Source organism: Amia ocellicauda, chromosome 1 (genome assembly GCF_036373705.1).
Source record: "Amia ocellicauda isolate fAmiCal2 chromosome 1, fAmiCal2.hap1, whole genome shotgun sequence".
NCBI classification, from domain to species: domain Eukaryota; kingdom Metazoa; phylum Chordata; class Actinopteri; order Amiiformes; family Amiidae; genus Amia; species Amia ocellicauda.
This window is the reverse complement of record NC_089850.1, coordinates 50,496,535-50,520,278: the sequence shown is the minus strand read 5'-3', so window position 1 is coordinate 50,520,278 and position 23,744 is coordinate 50,496,535. Positions and strand designations below refer to the sequence as shown.

Genomic DNA, 23,744 nt, shown 5'->3' with positions numbered 1-23,744 from the left:
TTTAAATTAAGGAGTTAGTTACCCTGGTTTATGACTTTTTTTTAAATCAGTGGTAGAAATTTGAAAGTTTTTAGTTCAGTGTGTGTTAAAAAAAAGAATGAGATGTGAAGAACTGGGGAGTAAGCAACACTCATGTCCTTATGCACTAGGAAAATAGTTTTGGTTGTTGTGGAATTCCAGTGGAATTGCTCAGATGCATCCTTTTAGTTTCGCAACCCAGAAGCTAGGTCCCATTTTTTTCCTTTTCCGTTTTCCTTTATTTTCCTTTATTTCCTCTTGCTTGTAGTATTTCAGGCTAACAGGCAGGCACGTGTCCCTGCTTTAATGGAGGGCTGGTTCTTGTGCACTGCCATGAACCGATGCCATGAACCGAACCTCCCGGCTCTTGGTAGACTCGATGGTGGGGTTCACAACCTGGCTTGTTCTGACACCTCATTTGCTCCAGTCTAATCCCACATCCACCCTGATCCTCCTCCCCACGGCCGGCCACCAGTGCCCCCCCCTGGCTGGCCACTAGCCTGCCCCCAACGGTGCAGGTGCACGTGTTCCCCTAACAGCCATTTAATTCACTTTCCTCAAAGGGTTTAAAAGCCTTTGTGAACAGCAGAGTCAAAAGGACACGCGGCCCCAGGAGAACACTCCGATTCAGTTCAGGACTAGCACTGGCAGCCACCGTGCCTCTCAGCTCAGCCTGCTCAAGTCGGAGGAGCCTCCTCTTCAGTCTCTGTTTGGATGGAGATGCTTACCCTGAGTCACAGCTGCTTTTTTTTTTCGTCTTTACACCTGGCATCTTTATCTTCAGTACATTAAGTCGTGAGAATTTCAGCCCAATAACTCAACACATTTACCCTCCAGAAACAGTTTTTATTTTAACTGTAGGGATGCTGCAGGGAAAGGAATTTCAACTTTCAGAGAACAGGCGGGAAGTAAATTAAATCGCCTCCACAGGACAGGGGAATAGAGTCAGGTTCAACACTCCCGTCTCTGCCTCTCTACTGTTTTGTGCAACCGGATTTCACGAGCAACAACTTTGATCTCCTGAGGCCACGACTGACGTCACTAAATTAATTTCAGCCTGATCTGAACCCCTGTATGTGTCCGTTTTAAGCCTGGCAAGCTCAGCAAATTAACCCGTTAAGCCAACCGTGTCTGCGTTCGTTAACAGGGTACTTAGGGATGTGGTTATGAGAGTCTTTAATATTTAATTACTGAACAAGAAAGGCAGATGCATTTAGAAACTATCCACACTGAAAATAAGAGTTGACGAAAGATTTGCTTACGTTTTTTTAGTTCAAGTTTACATTCATATAAGTTTGTCTTTTACATACATTATTATTAAGTCAATAATGGAGTGAGTTTCCTTGGGTTATTCTGTGTGTTTATCTGAAGAACGTCACAGTAACAAACTTCAGTAGCACATAGACTTTGGTGTTTTTTGTTATAAGTTAGAAAATGCTAAATACGATTCAACAAGTTGTTTTGCAAAATCCATTTGCCTTGCCCCGTCAGTGGAATATGTCATCATCCGCAATCCATTGTCACAAGACTGGATTATCTAATAAAGCTCAGCAGAGAGAAAGCAGTCCATTACTCGCACAGCTTCTGACTTCTGCTGTGGCTTTTGTACTGCGTTACAAAGACTGTCTGTGTGTTGCTCGCAAAACCTCAGAGCTCTCTTGTTTGCTGTGAATATAAAAGTCAATGTTTCTTTTCTTTTTTGCGTGGCGTCTGGGTAAGATGTGGCGTTTGTTCAGATTGATGAGATGACAGTGTGGTTAAGGCTGCTAGAATATATCTGTGCTGAAGTGCCGCATGGTAATCACTTATTACTTTATTATTCTTATCCACTGTGATTTTTGGGGCATGCGGTACACATTATATCTTTACTAAAATTGAAGTCTGCTCAATCCTGACCAAGTAATTGGTGTCCGAAGCCATTTTGAAACACATGCATTGTCAAGCATTTTATCTGTTTCACTTGCATTCCATCTGCTTTTCTTGTTTTTGCAATGCTGAATTGGCACTTGATTAATTCTTATCTAAAATAAGAAACAGCTGCTGGCATGTTTTATTTTTTTTTCCCCCATTTCCCTCAGATGTGCGTAAACTGTATTCTATCAGACGTGTGTGTGTGTGTGTTTGTGGTGCAGTTTTACAGTGGCAGAGTTTTACGATGCTATGGTATTAACGTCAGTGCAGCCTATGTGTCATATAGGAGGGGACCTAATTTTTTGATTATCCCATTTTGTATGAGGTTGTCTGTAAAGCTGTGACCTCAATCTTTTTTGTTTGTTTGTTAGTACAGTACAAAAGTCTTTCCTCTTGGAATCCTTTTAGGAGTCTGTATATCAATAATTAGGATGTGTAACAGGGATTGTCATGATGTCAGACTGATGTCACTCCTTTGGGTGCTCAGGAGGTGCTAGATTGGGTGGGTGTGGGCTTCAACTGAGCTGTGTTGAGCACTACATACTGCGTGTGTATATCAAATTCTAGGTTGTGGAGAAGATCCACAAAAATGTGTTTAAGCAAAGTGAGCACATTTCTAGACAAATGCTACACACTAGAGATGTTACTTGACCGAGAAATTAGTTGAGCTTTCATGCCCCTGGTCGGCATATTCTTCAGTGTTATTAAAAATGCAATCTCAGAAGTTTACTTCAAACACGCAAGAGTGGCTTAACAGAACCCCACCCACAAATATCTATTTATGCTGAGCAAAATTGTTCTACTTTGTCCTTGATATTAAATACTCCATCTCGAAAGTCTGTGAAAACTCATTAACCCTTGCAGCTCAATGCCCATTCTGCTTAGTTTTATGCAGTGGAGTTGGTTTCTTCTGTGGCAGACTTAAAAGAATAGCGTGCCTGTGTGAAATGAGAGCAGATACACCAGGCTTGCAACTGCAGAATAGAAGTCTGGGCAGCACACAAAGATGAGATTATTAGATTATGTTGTAATGTCAGAAACAAATTCTGCGGCTGTTGTACTATAAGGCACGGCAGTTAAGTCAATCTCTTTAGAAGGGTCACCAGCAAGTGTTTTATCACTGAAGTTTTTTTTTTATACAAAATAGATTTATCAGTAGAGAGAACACTTAAATGCATTACCATCATTATATATATATATATATATATATATATACACACACACACACACACACAGTACTGTGCAAACGTTTTAGACAGTTGTGAAAAAATGCTGTGAAGTAAGAATGCTTTCAAAAATAGACATGTTAATATTTATCAATTAAATGCAAAAGTGAGTGAACAGAAGAAAAATCTAAATCAAATCCAAGGTGAGGTTGCTGAAGACAGTTTACTTTCAAAAGTCATACACCATGGCAAGACTGAGCACAGCAACAAGACACAAGGTAGTTATACTGCATCAGCAAGGTCTCTCCCAGGCAGACATTTCAAGGCAGACAGGGGTTTCCAGATGTGCTGTCCAAGCTCTTTTGAAGAAGCACAAAGAAACAGGCAACGTTGAGGACCGTAGACACAGTGGTCGGCCAAGGAAACTTACTGCAGCAGATGAAAGACACATCATGCTTACTTCCCTTCACAATCAGAAGATGTCCAGCTGTGCCATCAGCTCAGAATTGGCAGAAAACAGTGGGACCCTGGTACACCCATCTACTGTCCTGAGAAGTCTGGTCAGAAGTGGCCTTCATGGAAGACTTGCGGCCAAAAGCCATACCTCCAACATGGCAACAAGGCCAAGCGACTCAACTGTGCATGAAAACACAGGAACTGTGTTCACTCACTTTGCATTTAGTTGTTTGATTAAATATAATCTATTAAAATATCTATTTTTGAAAGCATTCTTACTTTACAGCATTTTTCACACCTGCCTAAAACTTTTGCACAGTACTGTGCAAATATATATATTTGTGTGTGTGTTTATGTTCTATGTATACATGTAGGCCACAAGCTTTGCTTTCTAAGGAATTGAAGTGGACTATATGGAAGTCGGTTTTTATGATCTGTTATGCTGAGAAAGGCCACATTTCCTCATTTCTCAACATTTGTACATCGGGAGTGTAAGGGGGGGATGTCTGGGGCCTTATCCAAACTTCTTTATCTGCAGCATGGCTCCAGTATCCCAGAGACAGCCATTATTAAAATACAGCTGATTGTCAGGGTTGGGAGGGGTGCAGCAAGCTGCAGGATCTCTGGGAAACAAGTCCCACTGCCAGTCGCAGCTGCTTGCTCTAGCTCTGGGCTGTTATATAAACCAAGCCCACGTGCTGGACATTTCAAGGCTGTCACGAGATTTTGAGGAAATTTACAAAGGATGCGTGAAGCTTTACAGAGATTGCTTTATCTGTGTATCTTGTTCAAATCTCTCCAGCTCATAAAACCTGGAATCAGACTTCCGTGGAATGAGAGGTTGGTCAGTCTAGCGCTGTGGCGCACGTCCTGCTGTCTCCCCAAGCTTGATTTAGTGGACTGCGCAAAAAACAAATCTCAATGGGAATACCCCTCTCTAAAACAATGAAGGAAAATGCTGACACTGCGAAGCCTGGAAAGTAGGGTACTGCCTATTGTGTTTTTGAGGATGTATAACCTTGGGTCTGGGTTTTATTTTGGGATTTTGTGTAGAAGGCTTTTATTCTGAGCGCACAATAGATATCAAACCATTGTCCTCTCGATTTACAATTCAGACTCCCACAGCCAGCAGACTCTACCGCTAAACAAAGACCCTGATTGACAGTTATTCAGACTGGGACACTCTGGAGCAGGGTGACAAGAAAAGGCACAAACTTGTGGAAAAACAAAATAGCCATCTTACTGAACAGCTTACAAAAGGCAGCTTTCAATTCACATGATGAACTGTGTGTGGGGAAAATGTATTATTATTTAAAGTATGTCTGCTTCTGACATCAGTTGATATCTCATTAAAAGATCTTTGGGGAGCCCAGCCTTTAATGAGGTCCTTTAAGGAGTTTTTTTTTTTTTTTTGTCATTACCTTAGCACTACACCATTTAACTCTGTGTGTTCGTTTTTATCTTAAAAATAGAATGCACTCTCTAGAGGCTAGATGGTGCAGATGTGCAAATGACAAGTTTAAAAGAGGCAGAAAATATGTGGCAATAAGTCTACTGGATTGGGGGGGAGGCAAAGAACAGAGCAAACAGACCCAGACACTACATTTAATCTCTTGCGTTTAGTTTCCACCACATTAGGCTGATTGCTTCTCTAACAGGAGATAATGTTCCGTCATTGCAGGCAGTCACAGGGCAGCCAGGCTTGGCATCGCCAGGCTGCTCGTAGGTGACCACGCGCTGGAGCAGGTGCAGGGGATGGCCCACTTTCAGATTGTTTTCGAGCTGCATGAGAGCTCGGTGCCCCTGGGTGAAGCGCACTAGTGCAACACGTTTGCGTAATGCTGCAGGACATGCGAGAGGAGAAGACTGATTTCCCCAGATGCTAACACAGATGCTCACGCTGACTCAAAGTGACAAGTTCCCAGGCACTCTGGTGACACAGCCATCTCTTCATGGGCCTGTTCAATCTTAGTCTTTGACCTGTGTGGACCCCTGCTCCTTCTGACTCACGCGCAAGCGTAAAGTTGATTGGATAAATATATGTCATGCTTATATTATTATTATTATTATTATTATTATTATTATTATTATTATTATTATTGTTATGTTTTTTTAAGGATCTTTGAACAGTATAAAAAAATAATAATAACTAAATAAGTACGTACATACATGCATACATACACAAAGTAAGACTGATGTCTATTTAAATATGGGGTTTGCTTGAGAAACAAACATCTGAATAAACTGCTAATTGTGTAAATTAATCTGACTATAATAATATCCTTTGGGTGTTTTCTCATTCACTCTCCACCGTCAGTTAAGTGCTATCAATAGTGCATACTCAGACAGACAATTAAACAGTAGCCATTGGCTAAACTGACAGCAGAATCCTGGCAGATGGAAAATAAAGTAAGTCTGCACTATAGTCTAACTGGCTGAATCACCCTCCTGTACAAAGCTATCTGATACAGTTGGTCTCTGCCAAGGAACAGTGTATAATATCTTTCTTGGAGAATCTCTTTGCCCCATAACCAGAGGAAATTATAGGCTACTGCTTTGCTTACACATTGCTTTTATGCTTTTCTGTTGCTTTTCTGTGTTGGTCATCTTTGCGAGTTGAACTACATACAGACAATGGAATGAGTTCATGCCAAAACAGCCCAACTGAAAATATATTTAGGGAACAGAATGAAAACTAGCTTTTACCGTTAACAGAATGTGTCCTATAAATTTAAAAAAAAAAAAAGGAAAGTATCCCACTAATCTGGATTTATAGGGATTATTGTTTGTAGTACCTATTTCAAGCCTCAATGACTTTAAAAGAAAATGGCTTTGAGTTGTTTGCACAAACATGAACCAAATGCAGTTTTCATGTTATTCAGTCAAGGGATCATGAACCATTTTAAACACGGAGATGCATTTCAACTACACCTTTCAGATGCAAAGCAGAAATGTGGGAAATGTGTATGCAACATAAATAATTCAAGATTTTGGGTTTAAAATGTACAAAAAATGCAATTCCCACTCAACTATAACCACTGCCATTTTGTTCAGGGTGTCCGTTCAATCCAAACCAGCCCAATACAATCCAATCTTGTACATGTGAGAAAGTTAAATCAATGACCAAAACACACACATGTAACAAACAGGGGCATAACAAATGGAAAGTCTGAACTCCAGTCAGCTTTACAGAGTATCAAAGATGGAAATGTTGAGATCCATTGGCAAGAGAAATGTATTTCTGTACCCACAGATCACTGATGAACTTCTAACACTTCTAATTCTGTACCACCCATGGTCCACAGCCTGGCAGAAGTCAACGATGTGGTTTATTAGAGTAATGGATGGCAGGTCGTTCCTCTCTTAAAAAGATCTGAACTTTCCCTCAATGCCTTGGAAGGTCCTTTTCCAATCCCTGTGTAAAAAGATTGCAAATTCAACGAAAGACCCCTAATAATGGTCTTAGTATTTCTGAAATGATAATCCGGGGTGCTTATGTAAAGAGGCTTTGCAAGCCACGACCCTCTGCCCCCCGTCATATCCTCCAGAATGAAGAGTGGGGAAGCTGGATGTAAAAATAGTGCAGCCAACAGTGGATGATGGGGCTTCCTGGTAGTCAGCTGTGTTAGCTAAGAAAGGGTTGTGGCCTGAATTTCAAAATCATTCTCAGCTGTGCTCATCTGTAATAACAACCACTGGACGTTAACTATTGACCTGTGAACTCTGTTATAAGCAAGGGAGTCTGGCTGATTAACCAGTCCCAGCACTTTTTTTAATAGACAAATGGCGAGAGCCACTGCCGCCAGGACGGTGAGATCAGTGCTTTAAAACGGTGCAATTGGAAGTCTTAAAGATACAGTTGCTTTTCCAATATCATGAAGAAAAGCAACAACAACAACAACAAATTGTACATATACATACATTATATACATACACTATATTTAGACAATAGGAAAAAGCATGGAAAATGGCTGGTTTATTATGAAGGGTACAATGATATTGTGACGCTGGCAGCTTTGTATATTGGGAACAGCTGCATTTTGCTTGGTTTTTGGTATAGTACAACAAACATTTATCTTGGTGGAAGCTTTATCGAGATATGATGGAATGCAGTATGATATACACCGATCAGCCATAACATTATGACCACCTGCCTAATATTGTGTAGGTCCCACTTTTGCTGGCACCAAGACGTTATCAGCAGATCCTTTAAGTCCTGTAAGTTGCGAGGTGGGACCTCCATGGATCAGACTTGTTTGTCCAGCACATCCCACAGATGCTCGATTGGATTGAGATCTGGGGAATTTGGAGGCCAAGTCAACACTTTGAACTCGTGATTCATCAGACCAGGCCACCTTCTTCCATTGCTCCGTGGTCCAGTTCTGATGCTCATGTGCCCATTGTAGGTGCTTTCGGCAGTGGACAGGGGTCAGCATAGGCACCCTGACTGGTCTGCGGCTACGCAGCCCCATATGCAACAAACTGCGATGCACTGTGTGTTCTGACACCTTTCTATCAGAACCAGCATTAACTTTTTCAGCAGTTTGAGTTACAGTAGCTCGTCTGTTGGATCGGACCACACGGGCCAGCGTTCGCTCCCCACGTGCATCAATGAGCCTTGGCCGCCCATGACCCTGTCGCCGGTTCACCGCTTTTCCTTCCTTGTACCACTTTTGATAGGTACTGACCACTGCAGACCGGGAACACCCCACAAGAGCTGCAGTTTTGGAGATGCTCTGACCCAGTCATCTAGCCATCACAATTTGGCCCTTGTCAAAGTCGCTCAGATCCTTACGCTTGCCCATTTTTCTTGCTTCTAGCACAAAATGTTCACTTGCTGCCTAATATAATCCACCCACTGACAGGTGCCATGATAATGAGATTATCAGTGTTATTCACTTCACCTGTCAGTGGTCATAATGTTATGGCTGATCGATGTATGCAGGAAGTAAACTGAAATTAAGGATTTAGCCAGCATGTTGATGCTGGTTATAAAAAGCTGCATTTGGGTGATGGATTAAATAATTGACAGATGGAAAACTGGCCTGTTATTTATTAATGTATTATTTATGTTCTGCATGCTCCAGTAGGATAGGGCTCTGGATGCTGCGGTTGTGGCAGTTCCTGACAGGGCGTGGGGTGAAGTGTAGTGCATCCGGTGCAGTAAGGTTTCAAGGTCTATTTGTGTTTGTTGTGATATGCGTAGTCCCAGGGCACTCTGTTTAAGATCTCAATGCTCATGGATTTAAAATGTCTTACAAATTATGAACCAATAGAGGGTTTAGCAGACAACTGTGGGAGAATGACCGCTCGCACACACTCCTTGTCACACAGGCAAGCGGTGGGGCCATCTCTGCGAGGTCGGTGACGCAGAAACCAAAGGCTGTCCTCCGAGACTCCCTGCGAGTGTTCCTGATAGTCTCTCGAATAATGTGTTACTTGTGTTCCCACCGATAGCCGTGTGTGGTGATGCCTCCACTCTGCTGTGGGAGATAACATTCACGGGTATAAAAGCATACAAATGTTCTTACAGGCACTTTAACCCGAGTACAATAAACACACTGCTTGCCAAACCGCTCGGGGGGTATTGGAATACAGTTACTCAGGCTTCAGTAGGGAGATCTCTTTCAAGTATCTTTCTTGCGCATCTTGGGTTTCTTTTTTGGGGTAGCTGCCACGGTAATCCCTTTTAAGCAACCGGAGAGGATCTGAATCTGAGGAATGCAGCCCGACTGATGTATTTCTCTCAGGCTTTGTCCCAACTGAAGCATCGCCACTTTGGAAATGTCAAATAGCCAAGTGGAGATTCAGAGCCAGCAATGTCCTCCTTCAATCCTCACCATGGGTACAATTTATGGCTTTTGGGGGCTGGTTTTGAAGCAAGTGTGAAGGGCTGGTTTTCTCCGATTCATTACATCAATGTGGGGGGCTTTACAAGTTACACAACCACTGTTTACATCTGCACACAGGATGTATCTCAGCTCTTGGTAGATTCTGATTTTGGTACTTTAATTTCATCAGTGAAATGTGCGTTAATGCATTTCACAGATTTCTCTCCTCTCTCTTCAGACCACGTTACCACAAAAAAAATGATTCAGTGAATGGTTTTTGATTCATGTTTTTATTTTTGTTTATTTATTTTGTTACACTGAAGCCTCAGGGTTGTCAAACTATTTCTGCTCTCCCACTAAAACAACTCCAGCTCCCTGTACACAACAGCGATTGTATTGGTCTTGCACATTTGTATGATAAAAGGCTATTGCAGGAGGTCAACCTGTGGGTCTCACATTCCTATTGCTTTATTGGCGGGAGAAGCAGAAGAATTTGAAACCAAGCATTTTCTGAATGGGACTTGTCTATTATTTGCGGTGACCTCCGTAAATATCCCTTTCTCACTGGCAGCTATGGACCTGGACTTGTATGTCTCCCAGTAACCTTCCACAGCACAGACAGAGCCTAAGCCACCGTGGCACACAGGCAGTGCGTATCAAAGACAATGGGGACATGTTTCCAGAACAGTATTTGTCTGCCCTCTCCTGAGCTAAACTGTCAGTTGTGGTTTCTGTTAGTTTTCGCAGTGATAAACAGTCTGGACTGTACAGTACGAAGCTTACAAAATAAATAAAACACAAATAAATGCATTGCACATATTTCCTGGCAGAGCAACATCCAGAATCCAAATTAGCTTCTGCAGATGCCCAAGAAGGTAATCTGCACTGTAGTTGTGGTGCCCAGCACAGATATGCAGTTCACCCGTCAGAGTGAACCCACACCGGAACAACCAGGGCTGCCCAGTGCTCTGCATAACCAGTTGTAGAGGACAGCACTGCAGATATCTAGCACTTCCCCAGAGACTGAGTGTATCCTCAGTCCTGCCTTCTTCCTAAATTCTCAGTCTTTCCGATCTGGAAGCAGAGAACAGGAGACAGTGTGGCACCAGTAACAATCTGAAGGGCAGTCTCTTTAATGAGCTGCTGTTCGTTGATGTTTACCAGCTTTAGAACTTTAAATATCCTGGGATGTTCATGGATGTGTTGTATGTATTATTATTCTACTGCTGAATGCAGTTCTTGAAGTCAATTAATTTGGTAAGATAAGTAAGATCTATGGTTGCACATAAAACTTTGCCCATATTCTTTTCAGCCTGTGCAATAACATTATATGCTGTAGGGCTGTAACTGCTTTAATGAGAAAATGTAACTTCTCTGTACAAGTGGAGTCCCAGAAGGAATACCCTTGATTTATGTTAGAAATTGAAGATCGGAGAAATCACTACTAGCTTACTATGGAAGTAGTGAGCAAAACATAGACAGGGTTTTCAGGTTCAAGCATATTTTTTAGTACATCTGCATCCATAGAGAAACCTCTTATCAATTTGAAGTCAAATGTCCAAGACCGAAGAATGTGAAGATCATAATAATCAAGAAAACTGTAATTCATTGAAGCCCAATCAAAGCGCTTCTTGTATCATATTTCAACAGGCAAATATTAACTACACGTCAGTAGACATCCAAGGTGGCATTCGGCATGGAGCTTTGTGGGGGCATTTCACAGAGATTGACCCCAGTGAAATTGCCACGCTTACCATGAAAGAATGTGTAAGATCAGATCTTCACGGAGATTGCCAGATTTCACACAGCTGCGGGTGCCAAGCCAGGGCCGAGTACAGAGGAGGAGGGGTATGTAGGTCAGCTAGCACCTGCATCGTTTGAGGGCTCAATTATCCCATGGATGGCTACAAAATTTCATAGTGTTCATATGGCAGTGGACAGGGCTGCCGGGAACTAGTGCCAGAGCTTTTCAGCCGTTCTTGTTCTCCTAAATTAAATCTCTCAGCGTTGTGGCGTCCTGCGGAGCGCACTCGTGTCAGGAGCAGCAATATGGTTGTGCTAAGTGCGAAGCTCAGTCGCTTCCGGGCAGTGTCCCGTGAGACTGAGATGATTGAGGACAGGATGGAGCCTAATAGGGTGCAGGGGAAAGCAAAGCAGGAGTGCAGACACCTGCCGTGCACAGTCCACATATCACTTCCTATCCATCACCTCAGTGGTTTAGGAGCTGGGCAAACAAATGATGTGCTAGATTCCCTCTTTTTTCTTTTTTAATGCAGCAGTTGTGGAGGGTAAATGCTGAGCTGAACATGATTCTCTGCAACTCCTCCACTCCCTCTATACACCCTTGGTTGGGGAGAAGTAGACTGTTAGTTTGATCTGTCCACAGTTGCCTGGTCGTCTATCTTGAAGTGTGCAGCGTGTACGGGAATGGTTGTTAAGACGTGATTGATGATGACCCAAGATTTTCACGCCTTCCTGGAGCGATACGTTTTTTTCTAGGACAGACTTTACAACCTTTTAGCTGACTGTCACTTAAACTGCAGTCCCGCTGTAACTCTTATGCGAACAGACACGCAAGGGCCTGCTGTAGCAGTTCGGACTCCCTTCTGCAGCTTTTTCCTTCGGCACAAGATGAAAGGGTAGCTGCAGTGCGATGAGGAGGACGAACTTTCGGGATTTTGGCAGCTGTGACCGTACTAACGGTCCGGAAAATAATACTGTGGGCAAGGGCTAAAAACATTATAAAGAACCGTCTTCGTAATTTCCTGCAGAGGGTGGTTAACAATGCAAAAAGGACACATAAGAAACCAAAGAAAAAGGTCCCATAATTTTGTCCATTCAATGCAAGTGTATAAGTGTTGATCAGACTTTAGGCATCAGTAGTAGGCAACTTTTCTAGCTACTGTACCCTTTCATTGCCTGCATGTCTTGGATGAAATATGTTCTTAAAAATAAAATACGGACAGTTGGGGCCATCTATCTGTACAGCCCAGCTGCATTGCATACATCTCCTCTCCTTCAATGTCAGCACAGAAGAGGCCACAACATGACAATCGTTGTAAAAACTGAAGACATGTATAATCTGAGCAGCTCTGCGGGCTGGTGGCTATTGTACCCACGACAGCCAGGTAAATTATGATTCCATCACCCTAATTAACATGCTGGATAAAATATTTGCCCAGAAACACACACAGGAAATTATTTCTTTAACAGCTAATTTGACAACAATGAGAAAATTACTTTCTCTTTAATAAGTTCTTTATATAGAAACAGAAAAGCATTTGCCATTGAGAAAGGCTCAAACGTGTTTTATTTATTTTATTTATTTTTAGTTCAACTGACCATAAACTATCCTTTGCAACAACAAAAAATAAGATTGTTTTCCTTGAGCAAAATAAGAAGTAGAAAAGTTTTCCCTTGGACAGCACAGACCCTGTTAGATCTTTCCCCACATGTCCTCTCAGTGCAGACACAGATTTATTTCCATTTGAGTGCTGTGGCAGGTGGCTGCGGGAGGGTTTACGCTCGTCTCGGCCCCGAGAAGCTGCTTCTGCTCAGAGGTGGCAAATGCACACTCAAGGCGTGAGCTTAGCTTTGAGGATGGAGACACATGGAGACCCCAAAGAAGCAGCCAGCCGAGATCTCTGACTGAAGAGTTTGTGTTGTAAACATCGGCTGACGGGAGTTCTTATTTACAGACTGGAGTTCAAAACTTTCATCCAAGGTGACTCACATTCAAAAACAATTCTGTGTTAGAGCATGCGGGAAGAAGAAGAAAAAAAAACAACTTGCGTAAAAAGTGAAAAATATCCTGGAGACTTAAAATACAGAATATAAAGCCCCTAATATGCTTAATAAACATACCAAGAATGATCCCCTGCTGAAACTAAATCTTCTTTAAAACCAGACTGTGATATAAAACTTTGAAAGCCAAGTACAGGAGATTACAATGTGTTACCAACAGATCTTTTTTTTTTAAACCCAAAGCTTTAAAAATGTTAAAGTCTTTATATTCCAAAAAAAAATGGAGTGTTTACTGACAGTATAATCTGATCTAAAAACTGGCAGCTATTCATGGTGTGGTATTATGAACCGCTCATATATATGACACCAGTCTGGTTATACAACTGGAGAGGCCTTTTCTGAATCATGTGGGGCTTTATCCAGCACTCCACCTTGGAGTTGGTGCCTCTTTTTCACAGTCCTGCAATCTGAAATGGATCACATCATAGGAGATGTGGCCTAGATGTAGAAAAAATGTCCAGTTTTTAAAATGTATAAAAATTTAAGTAATCTACTGTGTCGAGGGACGATTAAATATTCAGAAAACTGAGTGCTGCCACATGTGTATATATATAAAAAAAGTTGGAATAATTTTTCATCCTTGCTAAATAGAAGATGGAGCAGTTCACCAGATTGACTGTAACGTCACTGTTTCCTGTTTAAAACCTGCAGAATCTCAATAAAGAGAGAAAAATGCAGGTGAAGAGACATCATTGGTTGACAGAAATTAATCTTTCACAGTTTCACACCATTGCAAAATAAATGTCTAGTGCTATTCATGGAGTAAAGTATGACAAAAAAAAAAAAAATGCACAAAGCTACACAAGTTTTTCCATTACATATATATTAGGTTATAATTATAATTCGGTAACTTAATTCATATAAATTAAGTTTCATCATAACTTATCTGTGAAGGACAAAGATGTTTCTGACTACAAGAACAAGAGTTAAGCTGAAAAACAAAAAGTGACTTTCTGGATCTATGGTCTATTAACCTTGTATTTTCTGCCCCAGGACAAATATATATAAACTTGCAGTGCTGCCTGCTGCTCATGTATATACACATCTGAACCGCTTTGTAGTGAGTCATGTCAGAAACCCACACCAGGCTAGCCAAGCTCACTGTGAAGTCCGAATCGCTGTTACCCAGTGAGCCTATGCTCAATTACTGGCACAGAAACATCGGTCAGTGCGTGAAAACAAAACCAAATAGCAGTTCACTCTGAGGAAGAGCCGTGCCCAAAGCGCATGGGCACGTGCCCGACTGCACAATTATATGCTGCTTGGTATTGTGTTGCATAACCAGACACTTGTTACAGCACCAAACTACAAATGGTAACACCTCATGCCAGCATAATACACAATCAATACATGAAAACTGTAGATTTTTTTTTGCATTGCTTGCAAACAGTGTTGAAGCAAAGAGACCATTGACATATTAACTACATGACCAGGAATGGGCCTGTCTTCAGGTTTGTAGGAGAAACGTCTGAAAGAGTGCGTTTAACAGATGTAACACAGAGCAAATTAAAGCTCAGCAGGCTAGATTATAAAAGCTGAAATGTTTTCACTGACGAGTCCATGTCCATGTGTGTTTTTATATCCTGGGTGAATATTGAATGTTATATAGTTTTCTAGATCTCCTGGACATGGTTCTAGTTCTTGATTGTAGAAGATTACAGAATGGCTCCAGCTGAGACAATGCAATCTAGGAGAGTTGTGTGTGCCTAACCACTGTGCTGATGTCTCCCAGTAAGGCTACACTTGATTGTGGTTTCTTGAGGCATGTAATAAGAGTTTGCATGCGATAAGAGGATACTAGCTGGCCATGAGGACATCAAGAAACTACACTAAGAAAACAGCATGACATGCTCATCAAGATATGTATGCAATTGTACAGTAACCTGATGTTGAGCGTTTATTATTTTTTTAATTCTCTTTTTGTTTTGTCTCCTAGGTTGCAGGACATCGCTCGCGGTACAACTGTCCAGTGATAATTTTAAGCCGGTGGTCACCGAGTTTGCCAGTAAGTTTACAGACATGGGCGTCCTCCCCATTGAAGTCACCTTGAAAACTATTTTACTATTTATATTACCATTTTATTTTACTACCGAACAATATTTAATAAGAAATGTAGTAGTAATAATTTCATTTTCTTAAACATATGAAGGTCCGATGCCATTTGTTTGCTTGCGCTCATGCTCAGTTCTGATTTGAACTACTTTATCTAAAAACGATTCAGAACTAGGCAAGAAGCTTTCCAAACCATTGACCACAATGTGATTTCTTCCCCCCCTTCCTTTAATTTCTCAGAGGTTGAGTTGTCCTGTTTGATACGTTCCATCACCACACTCAAGCCCCGGATCGAATGGAAGAAGATCCAGAATGGAGAGCCCAGCTATGTTTATTTTGAATCCAAAATTATAGGTATGTGGAGCAGATGAATACTGCAATTCTCCCCCCCACCACACCAAGTTCCTGGAAATTTCGAGACACATACATGTTAATCAAATCGGTTGTAGCCAACAAAAATGTTTTTGAAAAAAATCTGAAGTTATTTTCTGAGAATATTTGGTTAATTTAAATTGCTAAATGTAATATTTTAACATAGCTGCTCTCTGTCTCAGATGCATATACACCTATTCAAGTGGATCAAAGGGAAAACAAAGTAGAAAAAAAGAGAACAGTAACACTACCTTCTTCTGTAGTGTATTATTCCTTTAACAAAGGTTTTACAAAATGCTTTTCTGTCTTGAAGGCACCCATGAAAAAATACAAAATTGTCCTTGTTTGCTTGCTTCAGGGGCGCTGCAAAACAGAGCAATGTTGCTAGAACCAGCAAGCTTACTGATAACCAACGCGACCCGAGAGGACACGGCGCAGTACCGCTGTGAAGTGTCGGCACCCAATGACATGAAAACATTTGATGAGATCCTAATCAGTCTTGAAGTACAAGGTATGTGTTATGCACATGTGCATTTTTAAATTATCATTATTATTTCAACATAAATGCTTTAAATAAACTATATACATATATATACACACAATCAATCAATCAATTTTATTCTCTTTTTTGTAACAGTCCGTCTATCCTACTCCCCCGTGTAGCACTATGTGCAATGTAATGTGTAAGAAGATACAATACAGAACAATGAAACTTTAAAAGCAATCAAGTATCCCCCACTTGGATAATACTTTAATGCATTGATTAATGAAACATTCTGTACATGTAGTAGAAGACTCAGTTACTGGGTGCCTCCTTGTTTTCAAAGGACCAATACAATATACAGAATGCATGCCACCTTGTGGTGAATGCTGAAATCGCAGCCAAGCCAATGGTAGCTAAGCATGTATATTGCATTAACACTTCACATTAAAACTCGGTTATGATCACGGCCATTGGACAAGGAAGGAGTGAAGTCTCAGGACACATCACAGTACATGGTAGCCCTGGACTTGGTGTGTTTCGAATGCTGGACACCGAATTCACGGTGACTTTTGCAGTGGATGACAGTGCCCTACAGGGACCGATTTTGTTTTCGGTCCATTCTCAGTGGTGTTAATGTCCTACAGCTGTGATGCCTGTAAGCTGAGCCCGGGGCAGCGCATCACGCCAGTGCTGTATCTTGGTGTTGGCCGCGGCCCACTGTGAACGAGCGTGGTTCTGAGGCGTGCTCTGCCTAAAAATGGACATTCTTTGAAACCGCATCCCGGAGCGAGGCGATGGCTAAACATGGAAAGCACAGGCGGCTGGAGTGCCCGCTGGCATGGCAGTGCTGGCAGGGGCGATCTGAAGGGACCGTGCTCTCCAATGCACGGCATCCAGTCTGCTTCTCCTGCCTTGTTCTTGCCTATCTTAGCCGCAATGGGGGAGTGCCCCAGAGGACTTGGCTAACACAAAACAGAAAGAACCTGCCAGCTGCATAAAACTCCTTCTGCTTTAAGTACTAAAAACAGCGAATTTGTTTTTAACTTCTCTGTCATACAGAGGTCAATGTGTTTTAAGGTACTTTGTGCCCCACCATTTTATCAGAGCATATTTAAGGGGAAAGCCCCTGTAAATAGTTTAATGAAATGAAAGGGTGCTGATCTGATAAGATACAACCAAAATGTTGCAATGAACAAATTGTTTCATCATTACAGTTATTGTTTTATTAGCAAGTACTTTCGAGTTTCCGTTTTATCTGGTATCAATTTTAGAAGAAATAATAATTTGCTGAATAAAGTCCTATTATCTAGTGACCCCCACACATACAACCCACAGCAGTCAAGTTCTCTGAAAATGAGACCGGGTTGATACACAAGTTACCACAATACTTTACTAATATGAATTCAGATTAGCGTTGAGGTTGATTTGGATTAATTGACCTTGAAGCTGTTTCGTTCAAATAGGAAATATGTTTATTAATAAAATGTAAAGGGACAACATGTAATTGTAAGGTTAGGAGGGAGAAATGCAGGGTGGATAGGATTAAAAGAGAGTGAGAGGGATCAGGAAAGCAAAGTGGGAAATAGAAAGAAACATAGCTCTTGGAGCTAAAACTAATGCAAAGAGCTTTTTTCATTTCTACAACAGCAAGAGGTCAATAAAGGAGGAAGTGAAACAGATAAAGGGCACAAATGGTAGTATCCTGGAAAACGAACAAGATGTGGCAAATGTTCTAAATTAGTATTTTATAGATTTTTACAAAAGAAAAAATGGATAACATGCCACAGGTTAACAATCAGTCCAGTGAAACCCTAAGAGAGATCAGGATAAATGAGGAGGAGGTACTAAATGCACTAGCAGAATTATAAACAAACAAATCACCTGGGCCAGATGGTATATTTCCAACAGTACTTAAAGAAATGAGGGAAATTATTTATAAGCCGCTAACTCGATTATTCTAAATTACACTTAGAACAGGGGATGTGCCAACTGACTGGAAAACAGCAAATGTCACACCAATCCACAAGAAAGGAGACAAAACTGAGCCAGGAAATTACAGACCAGTCAGTGTCACCTTCATCACCTGTAAAATGTTGGAAAAAATTATTAGACAAAATAGAGGAGCATCTTAATGAAAACCATATTCTTGGAGATAGTCAACATGGGTTTAGACGAGGCAGATCATGTCTCTAATTTATTCGAATTTTTTCGAACACGCAACTGCAGTTGTAGGTCATGTGAAAGCATATTATATGAAATACTTAGATTTTCAAAAAGCTTTTGACAAGGTTCCACAGCAAAGACTGATCCTCATATTGGAAGCTGTAGGTATTCAGGGTAATGTAAGTAGATGGATTATGAACTGGTTGATGTATAGGAAACAGAGGTTGTCGATTAGAGGAGTTGCTTCTAACTGCAGTGAGGTTGTTAGTGGAGTTCCACAGGGATCAGTACTAGGGCCTTTGCTTTTTCTAATCTATATTAATGATCTGGACTCTGGGATAGTTAGCAAACTTGTCAAATTTGCAGATGATACTAAAATAGGTGGCTCAGCAGATACTATCTCGGCAGCACAGGCTATTCAAAGGGATTTAGATAATATTCAGTTGTGGGCCGACACCTGGCAGATGAAATTCAATGTGGACAAGTGCAAGGTAATACATGCAGGTAACAAAAATGTCCACTATAATTACACTATGAGAGGAATAGAACTAGATGAAGTAACGCATGAGAAAGATCTAGGAGTCTATGTGGACTCCTCACTCTCCCCAGAGCAACCAGACTTATTCCAGGTCTGAAGGGAATGTCCTACTCGGAGAGACTGAGGGAACTGAACCTTTTCACCCTGGAACAGAGGAGACTACGTGGGGACTTGATCCAAGTCTTCAAAATCATGAAGGGCATTGACCACATCAAACCAGAGATGCTTTTCCAGATCAGCAGGGACACACGCACCTGGGGACTCAAATGGAAATTGGACTTCAAGGCATTCAAGACGGAAAACAGGATACATTTCTTCACACAGAGAGTCGTCACAATCTGGAACAAACTCCCCAGCGATGTGGTTGATGCTGAAAGTTTGGGAACATTTAAAAATAGACTGGATAGGATCTAGGGATGTTAATGATTAAATCGAAGATCGATTAATTGTCGATAAGAATTTGATCGACATGGTTTGGGATCACTTTGATTTAAAAAAATGTTCACTGCAAAAACTGATTCTGTGTTAAAATATAACACCATGACTACGCCAATGATGTATCACCTGACAAACAAACATCCTACCACCTTGGATAGTGGTCCATCCTCCTCTCAACCGACCATTACATCAATGTTAGCTAGAAATAACTGTAATGAACATCGGGCAGAGAGGATAACAAAAGAGATTTGCCTGTTAATAGAGAAAGATATGATGCCAATAAATATTGTTGACGGCGAAGGTTTTCGGGGCTTAATGAATTTGGTGGATCCAGGATATAGCATTCCATCGCGAGGCACAATCACCGGGCGCATAGAAAGGCGCTACAGAGAAAAGAAAGCAGAACTTAAAGCACAATTGTCTACAATAGAGAATGTGGCCCCAACTACCGACTGCTGGACTGTCTTGACCGCTAGCACAAAGCATGTAAAATTAAAATAATAATATAATGCTACTCATTCCTACACTTAGAGCCCATACACATGTAACTGTGATTTACCCAATTCTTGAATAGTACATGAAGTTTACTACCTGTGTGATTAACTGAACCTCAGTAAGGCAGAGTTCAATAGCGGGGAGGCCTGGTAGACTGTGTCGAATTGAGGACTTGGTTGCCAAGCTTCCAGGTTGTTGGTAGAGAAGTTCTGGTCCGGATTCCTTCCTGTGTTTCCACTTCAGTGTCTTCCAATCTTCCTGGGTTCTTCTCCCAGGTTGTTCCACTCCAAATTGTACCACTACCAATTGTGCCGCTCCGAATTGCTAATTTTAACTTTCTGTTTTTATACATTTTAGACATTTAATCTCTTCCCTTCCAAACTTCCGATTGGTCAGGTTTGGGGTAATAAAATTGAAATTCGAATCGAAGCAGTCTTTGCCATTCCTCTCCCTTGATTCCTACAGAATGTGTGTTGGGGGTGTAATGGCTTTGAGGAATGTGTAAAATGGTTCGGATGTTACCTAGAGTTTCTAACTCTCTATATTGTCAAGTTTTAGTTCTATCAATTACATTTTCAAGTCCCTCAAAGCATGACCTTACAGTTGATACCAAACAAACCAGGTGTTCTTTTTCGGTGATGTTAAATTTGAGATTTCTAGGAATTCCAGGGGTGGCTGGTCTGATGCCCATGTCAGTGGAGGATCAATTAGGATGTGTGAATAATTCTCTTACAAAATGTTAATGTTGCATTGTATGTGAAATATAAATGGTCCAATGGTTGTTTTAGCTAAGGTTCTTTCTTTTAAGACTAAACATGGCTTATCATGTTTTGGTTCTGAAGTAGAATTTCTTAAGTGTCATTAAGTTAGTTTTAAGTCACCTTTCATTGTTTATCAAACTGAGGAAGAAGCTGGGTAACACTTCTGTTAGCAGCATGTAGTTTGTGGGTTAGTTGCCTGGTTTATGGAATATATAAAGTACCTTGAATGTCTGTGTTTTACAAAAGAAATCTTCAAATGGAATTTGGTGCTAGTCTCTGTGGAGACGGGCATGGCAGCCCATATGTCAGCTGGGGGGGCCTTACAGCATGGATGTGTTATCTGTCATACTTTGGTGAAACAGAACTTCAAAGCGGTCTCCTTAAGTCCTTTAAAACAATCCTACATTTCTCAGTTAGGAAGGTATATGCATTTCTGTATATATTTGACAAAATAAGGTCATATGATTTACACCACACTGGCCTGGTAAGGCAGTGCTGCCACCTCTCTGTTCACCACATGCGTTTGTGTATCTTGTGTGCCACGTTGCAGTGAAGCCTGTAGTGCCCAAGTGCATTGTGCCCAAATCTGTGCCGGTGGGGAAGTCTGCTGAGCTGCATTGTGTGGAGCATGAAGGATTCCCGAAGCCCGAGTACCAGTGGTTCCGGAACAAAGAGGAAATTCCAACGGACCCCAAGTCCAGCCCAAAATTCCTCAACTCCTCCTACACGCTCAACACAAAAAGCGGAACTCTGGTAAGCTGTACAGCAGGATGAAAGGATCACCCGAGTTTTTCCAATTAGCTTTGGGCTGTACCTATTTGAGTGACTTCAAAACAAAGACCAGGCCATTTTTTCCAAGGAGGACACACTAACAGCACCCACTAAACAACCATCCACAAGCAACAAGCAAGTGCTGCACAAGAACCAATCTTTTAGTGATATTTACACCATTTTAAAACCTTGTTTTTTCCAGCAGTAATCGTAATACATACTCAATGTGCAGTATTTACACATTACAGCTAGACCTGACGTACAGGACTTTTAAAATCCCAACGATAAAGTGGACTAGGTGCTATGTGAAACAATAAGGCTGCCAAAATCTTGACTTACTACCATTGTTTTTGTCTTACTGTACAACTATGATTCATATGAAAAGTGACAGTGTGGTGTTGTTTATTTATTTATTCAGTTGTGTTTTTTTGTTTGTTTGTTCATCTCTCCAGAAATTCAGCACAGTGAGGAAGGAGGACTCGGGTCAGTACCACTGCCGGGCCAAGAACCCAGCCGGGGAGGCTCAGTGCGGCCCACAGATGATGGAAGTGTGTAAGTCCTTCACTGAACCACCCAGCGTATGAGACACAAACGCAGAAGAAGTGTCAATCCGATCGGCTGTCAATTCAAATTAAAGGCACAAGCACAGCAGTTTTTGGAAATCAAAATGACAATTTTGCTGTTGTATTACAATGTCATGTATGCCAATAAACAAAGCAATGACAACATGCATGTGTTATATTGTAACAGTCAGTCAGTAAGCCTGTGGAGGATCAAGTTTGTGTTACAAACTCTGAAATCTTAAGCATGACAAGGATTATGATAAGACAGCTGAGCAAAAACAACATTAGAGTAGAAGAAGAAATGTGGGGAAACACAAAAACAAAAACCCTTAAACCTCTTTTGGCAATGAAAAATACACCACTGCTTAGGAATAAGCTGTAAAAAAATCACAGAACAATTGACATGAGAGACAAGGAAAAAGCAAAAGCATTTTTTGCATAAGACTCAAAGCCCATTTAAGAGTTTCTGCACAACTTAAAAACCGTGCGCCAAACACCACTGGCTATAAACTCCCTAGATTTGCGTTGGCTCATTGCCATTAAATTAGGAGTTACTCTCTTAATTTTCAGTGTAACCAAGCATCAGAAAGTGAGAGTAATAAATCACAGTACCTGAGCTTGCGTTGAGCTGCTGGTGCAGGTCTCTCCATGTCGCATTCTCCAAGCAGCTTCTCACAACTGGACTTACTCATCCTTGACAACCCATTGCTGTTGTCTGCTGAAGTGGTTTCTGATGCCAGGATGGTGAAAGTTTGTGGATGGGCAGATAACATCCCCATTATATACTGTATATATTAAAAGTTTGAAAAATAAAGTGCTGTGCCAGTGGCTTGAAGTCCATTTGTTGCCCAAGGGCTAAAATCTAGTCCTGAGGGGCAGGTGCAATCAAGGATGGTGTGGGTTTTATTGCCAAAACTATTCCAATAACATTCCTGAGTATTGTTGTCACGTCCCACAATGGCAAACTCTGTATTACCTCCCTGCAGAGCAGCACGCTTTCAGAGCCGCAGTAAGGCACAGGCCTACAGGCTGCCTGTTTGTCTTCAAAATGCACACAGCTGTGCCTGTTAGCCTCCCTGCCTCACCTGATTGTAGTTTATTTAATTTACCTAGCAGCCAACAACAGGCTGTGAAAGCCAAACAAAGACAGTGAACTATTTTCTAGCTGATAATAGGCCACTACCCTGTGTTTTATGGATTTGGTTAGCTGTCAGCTTAGTGAGGTTTCTGTAACAATATGCATTAAACTAGATGAATCACTAAATAACATACTTTCAAAGGCAGTGAATGTTTTCATTACCAATTACATATCGATCCTCTGATGTATTTATGAGAAAGAAAACACAACAAGGATGATACATTTTAGTTCAATTCGGAGTTCATTATACACTTTTATTCTTACTCCCTTTCCTTTAAAGAGTATAGTGAGGGAAAAAGTAGTTGATCCCCTGCTGATTTTGTATGTTTGCCCACTGACAAAGAAATGATCAGTCTATAATTATAATGGTAGGTGTATTTTAACAGTGAGAGACAGAATAACAACAACAAAATCCAGAAAAACGCATTTCAAAAAAAAGTTATAAATTGATTTGCATGTTAATGAGGGAAATAAGAATAAGTGGCAAAACCCTTGTTGGCAATCACAGAGGTCAGACGTTTCTTGTAGTTGGCCACCAGGTTTGCACACATCTCAGGAGGGATTTTGTCCCACTCCTCTTTGCAGATCCTCTCCAAGTCATTAAGGTTTTGAGGCTGACGTTTGGCAACTTGAACCTTCAGCTCCCTCCACAGATTTTCTATGGGATTAAGGTCTGGAGACTGGCTAGGCCACTCCAGGACCTTAATGTGCTTCTTCTTGAGCCACTCCTTTGTTGCCTTGGCTGTGTGTTTTGGGTCATTGTCATGCTGGAATACCATCCAC

The 23,744-nt window shown here is 41.3% G+C and overlaps 1 protein-coding gene across 1 annotated transcript in view; it reads left to right on the top strand.

Annotated features, from left to right (window-relative positions):
- jam3b (junctional adhesion molecule 3b) overlaps positions 1-23,744 on the top strand; it is a 52,789-nt gene that overhangs the window by 22,194 nt on the left and 6,851 nt on the right. Inside the window, exons 2-6 of the mRNA XM_066708194.1 lie at positions 15,123-15,191; positions 15,479-15,592; positions 15,969-16,121; positions 21,040-21,242; positions 21,713-21,812. Of these exons, the coding sequence (XP_066564291.1) occupies positions 15,123-15,191; positions 15,479-15,592; positions 15,969-16,121; positions 21,040-21,242; positions 21,713-21,812 (639 nt within the window). The remainder of the gene's footprint in view (positions 1-15,122; positions 15,192-15,478; positions 15,593-15,968; positions 16,122-21,039; positions 21,243-21,712; positions 21,813-23,744) is intronic.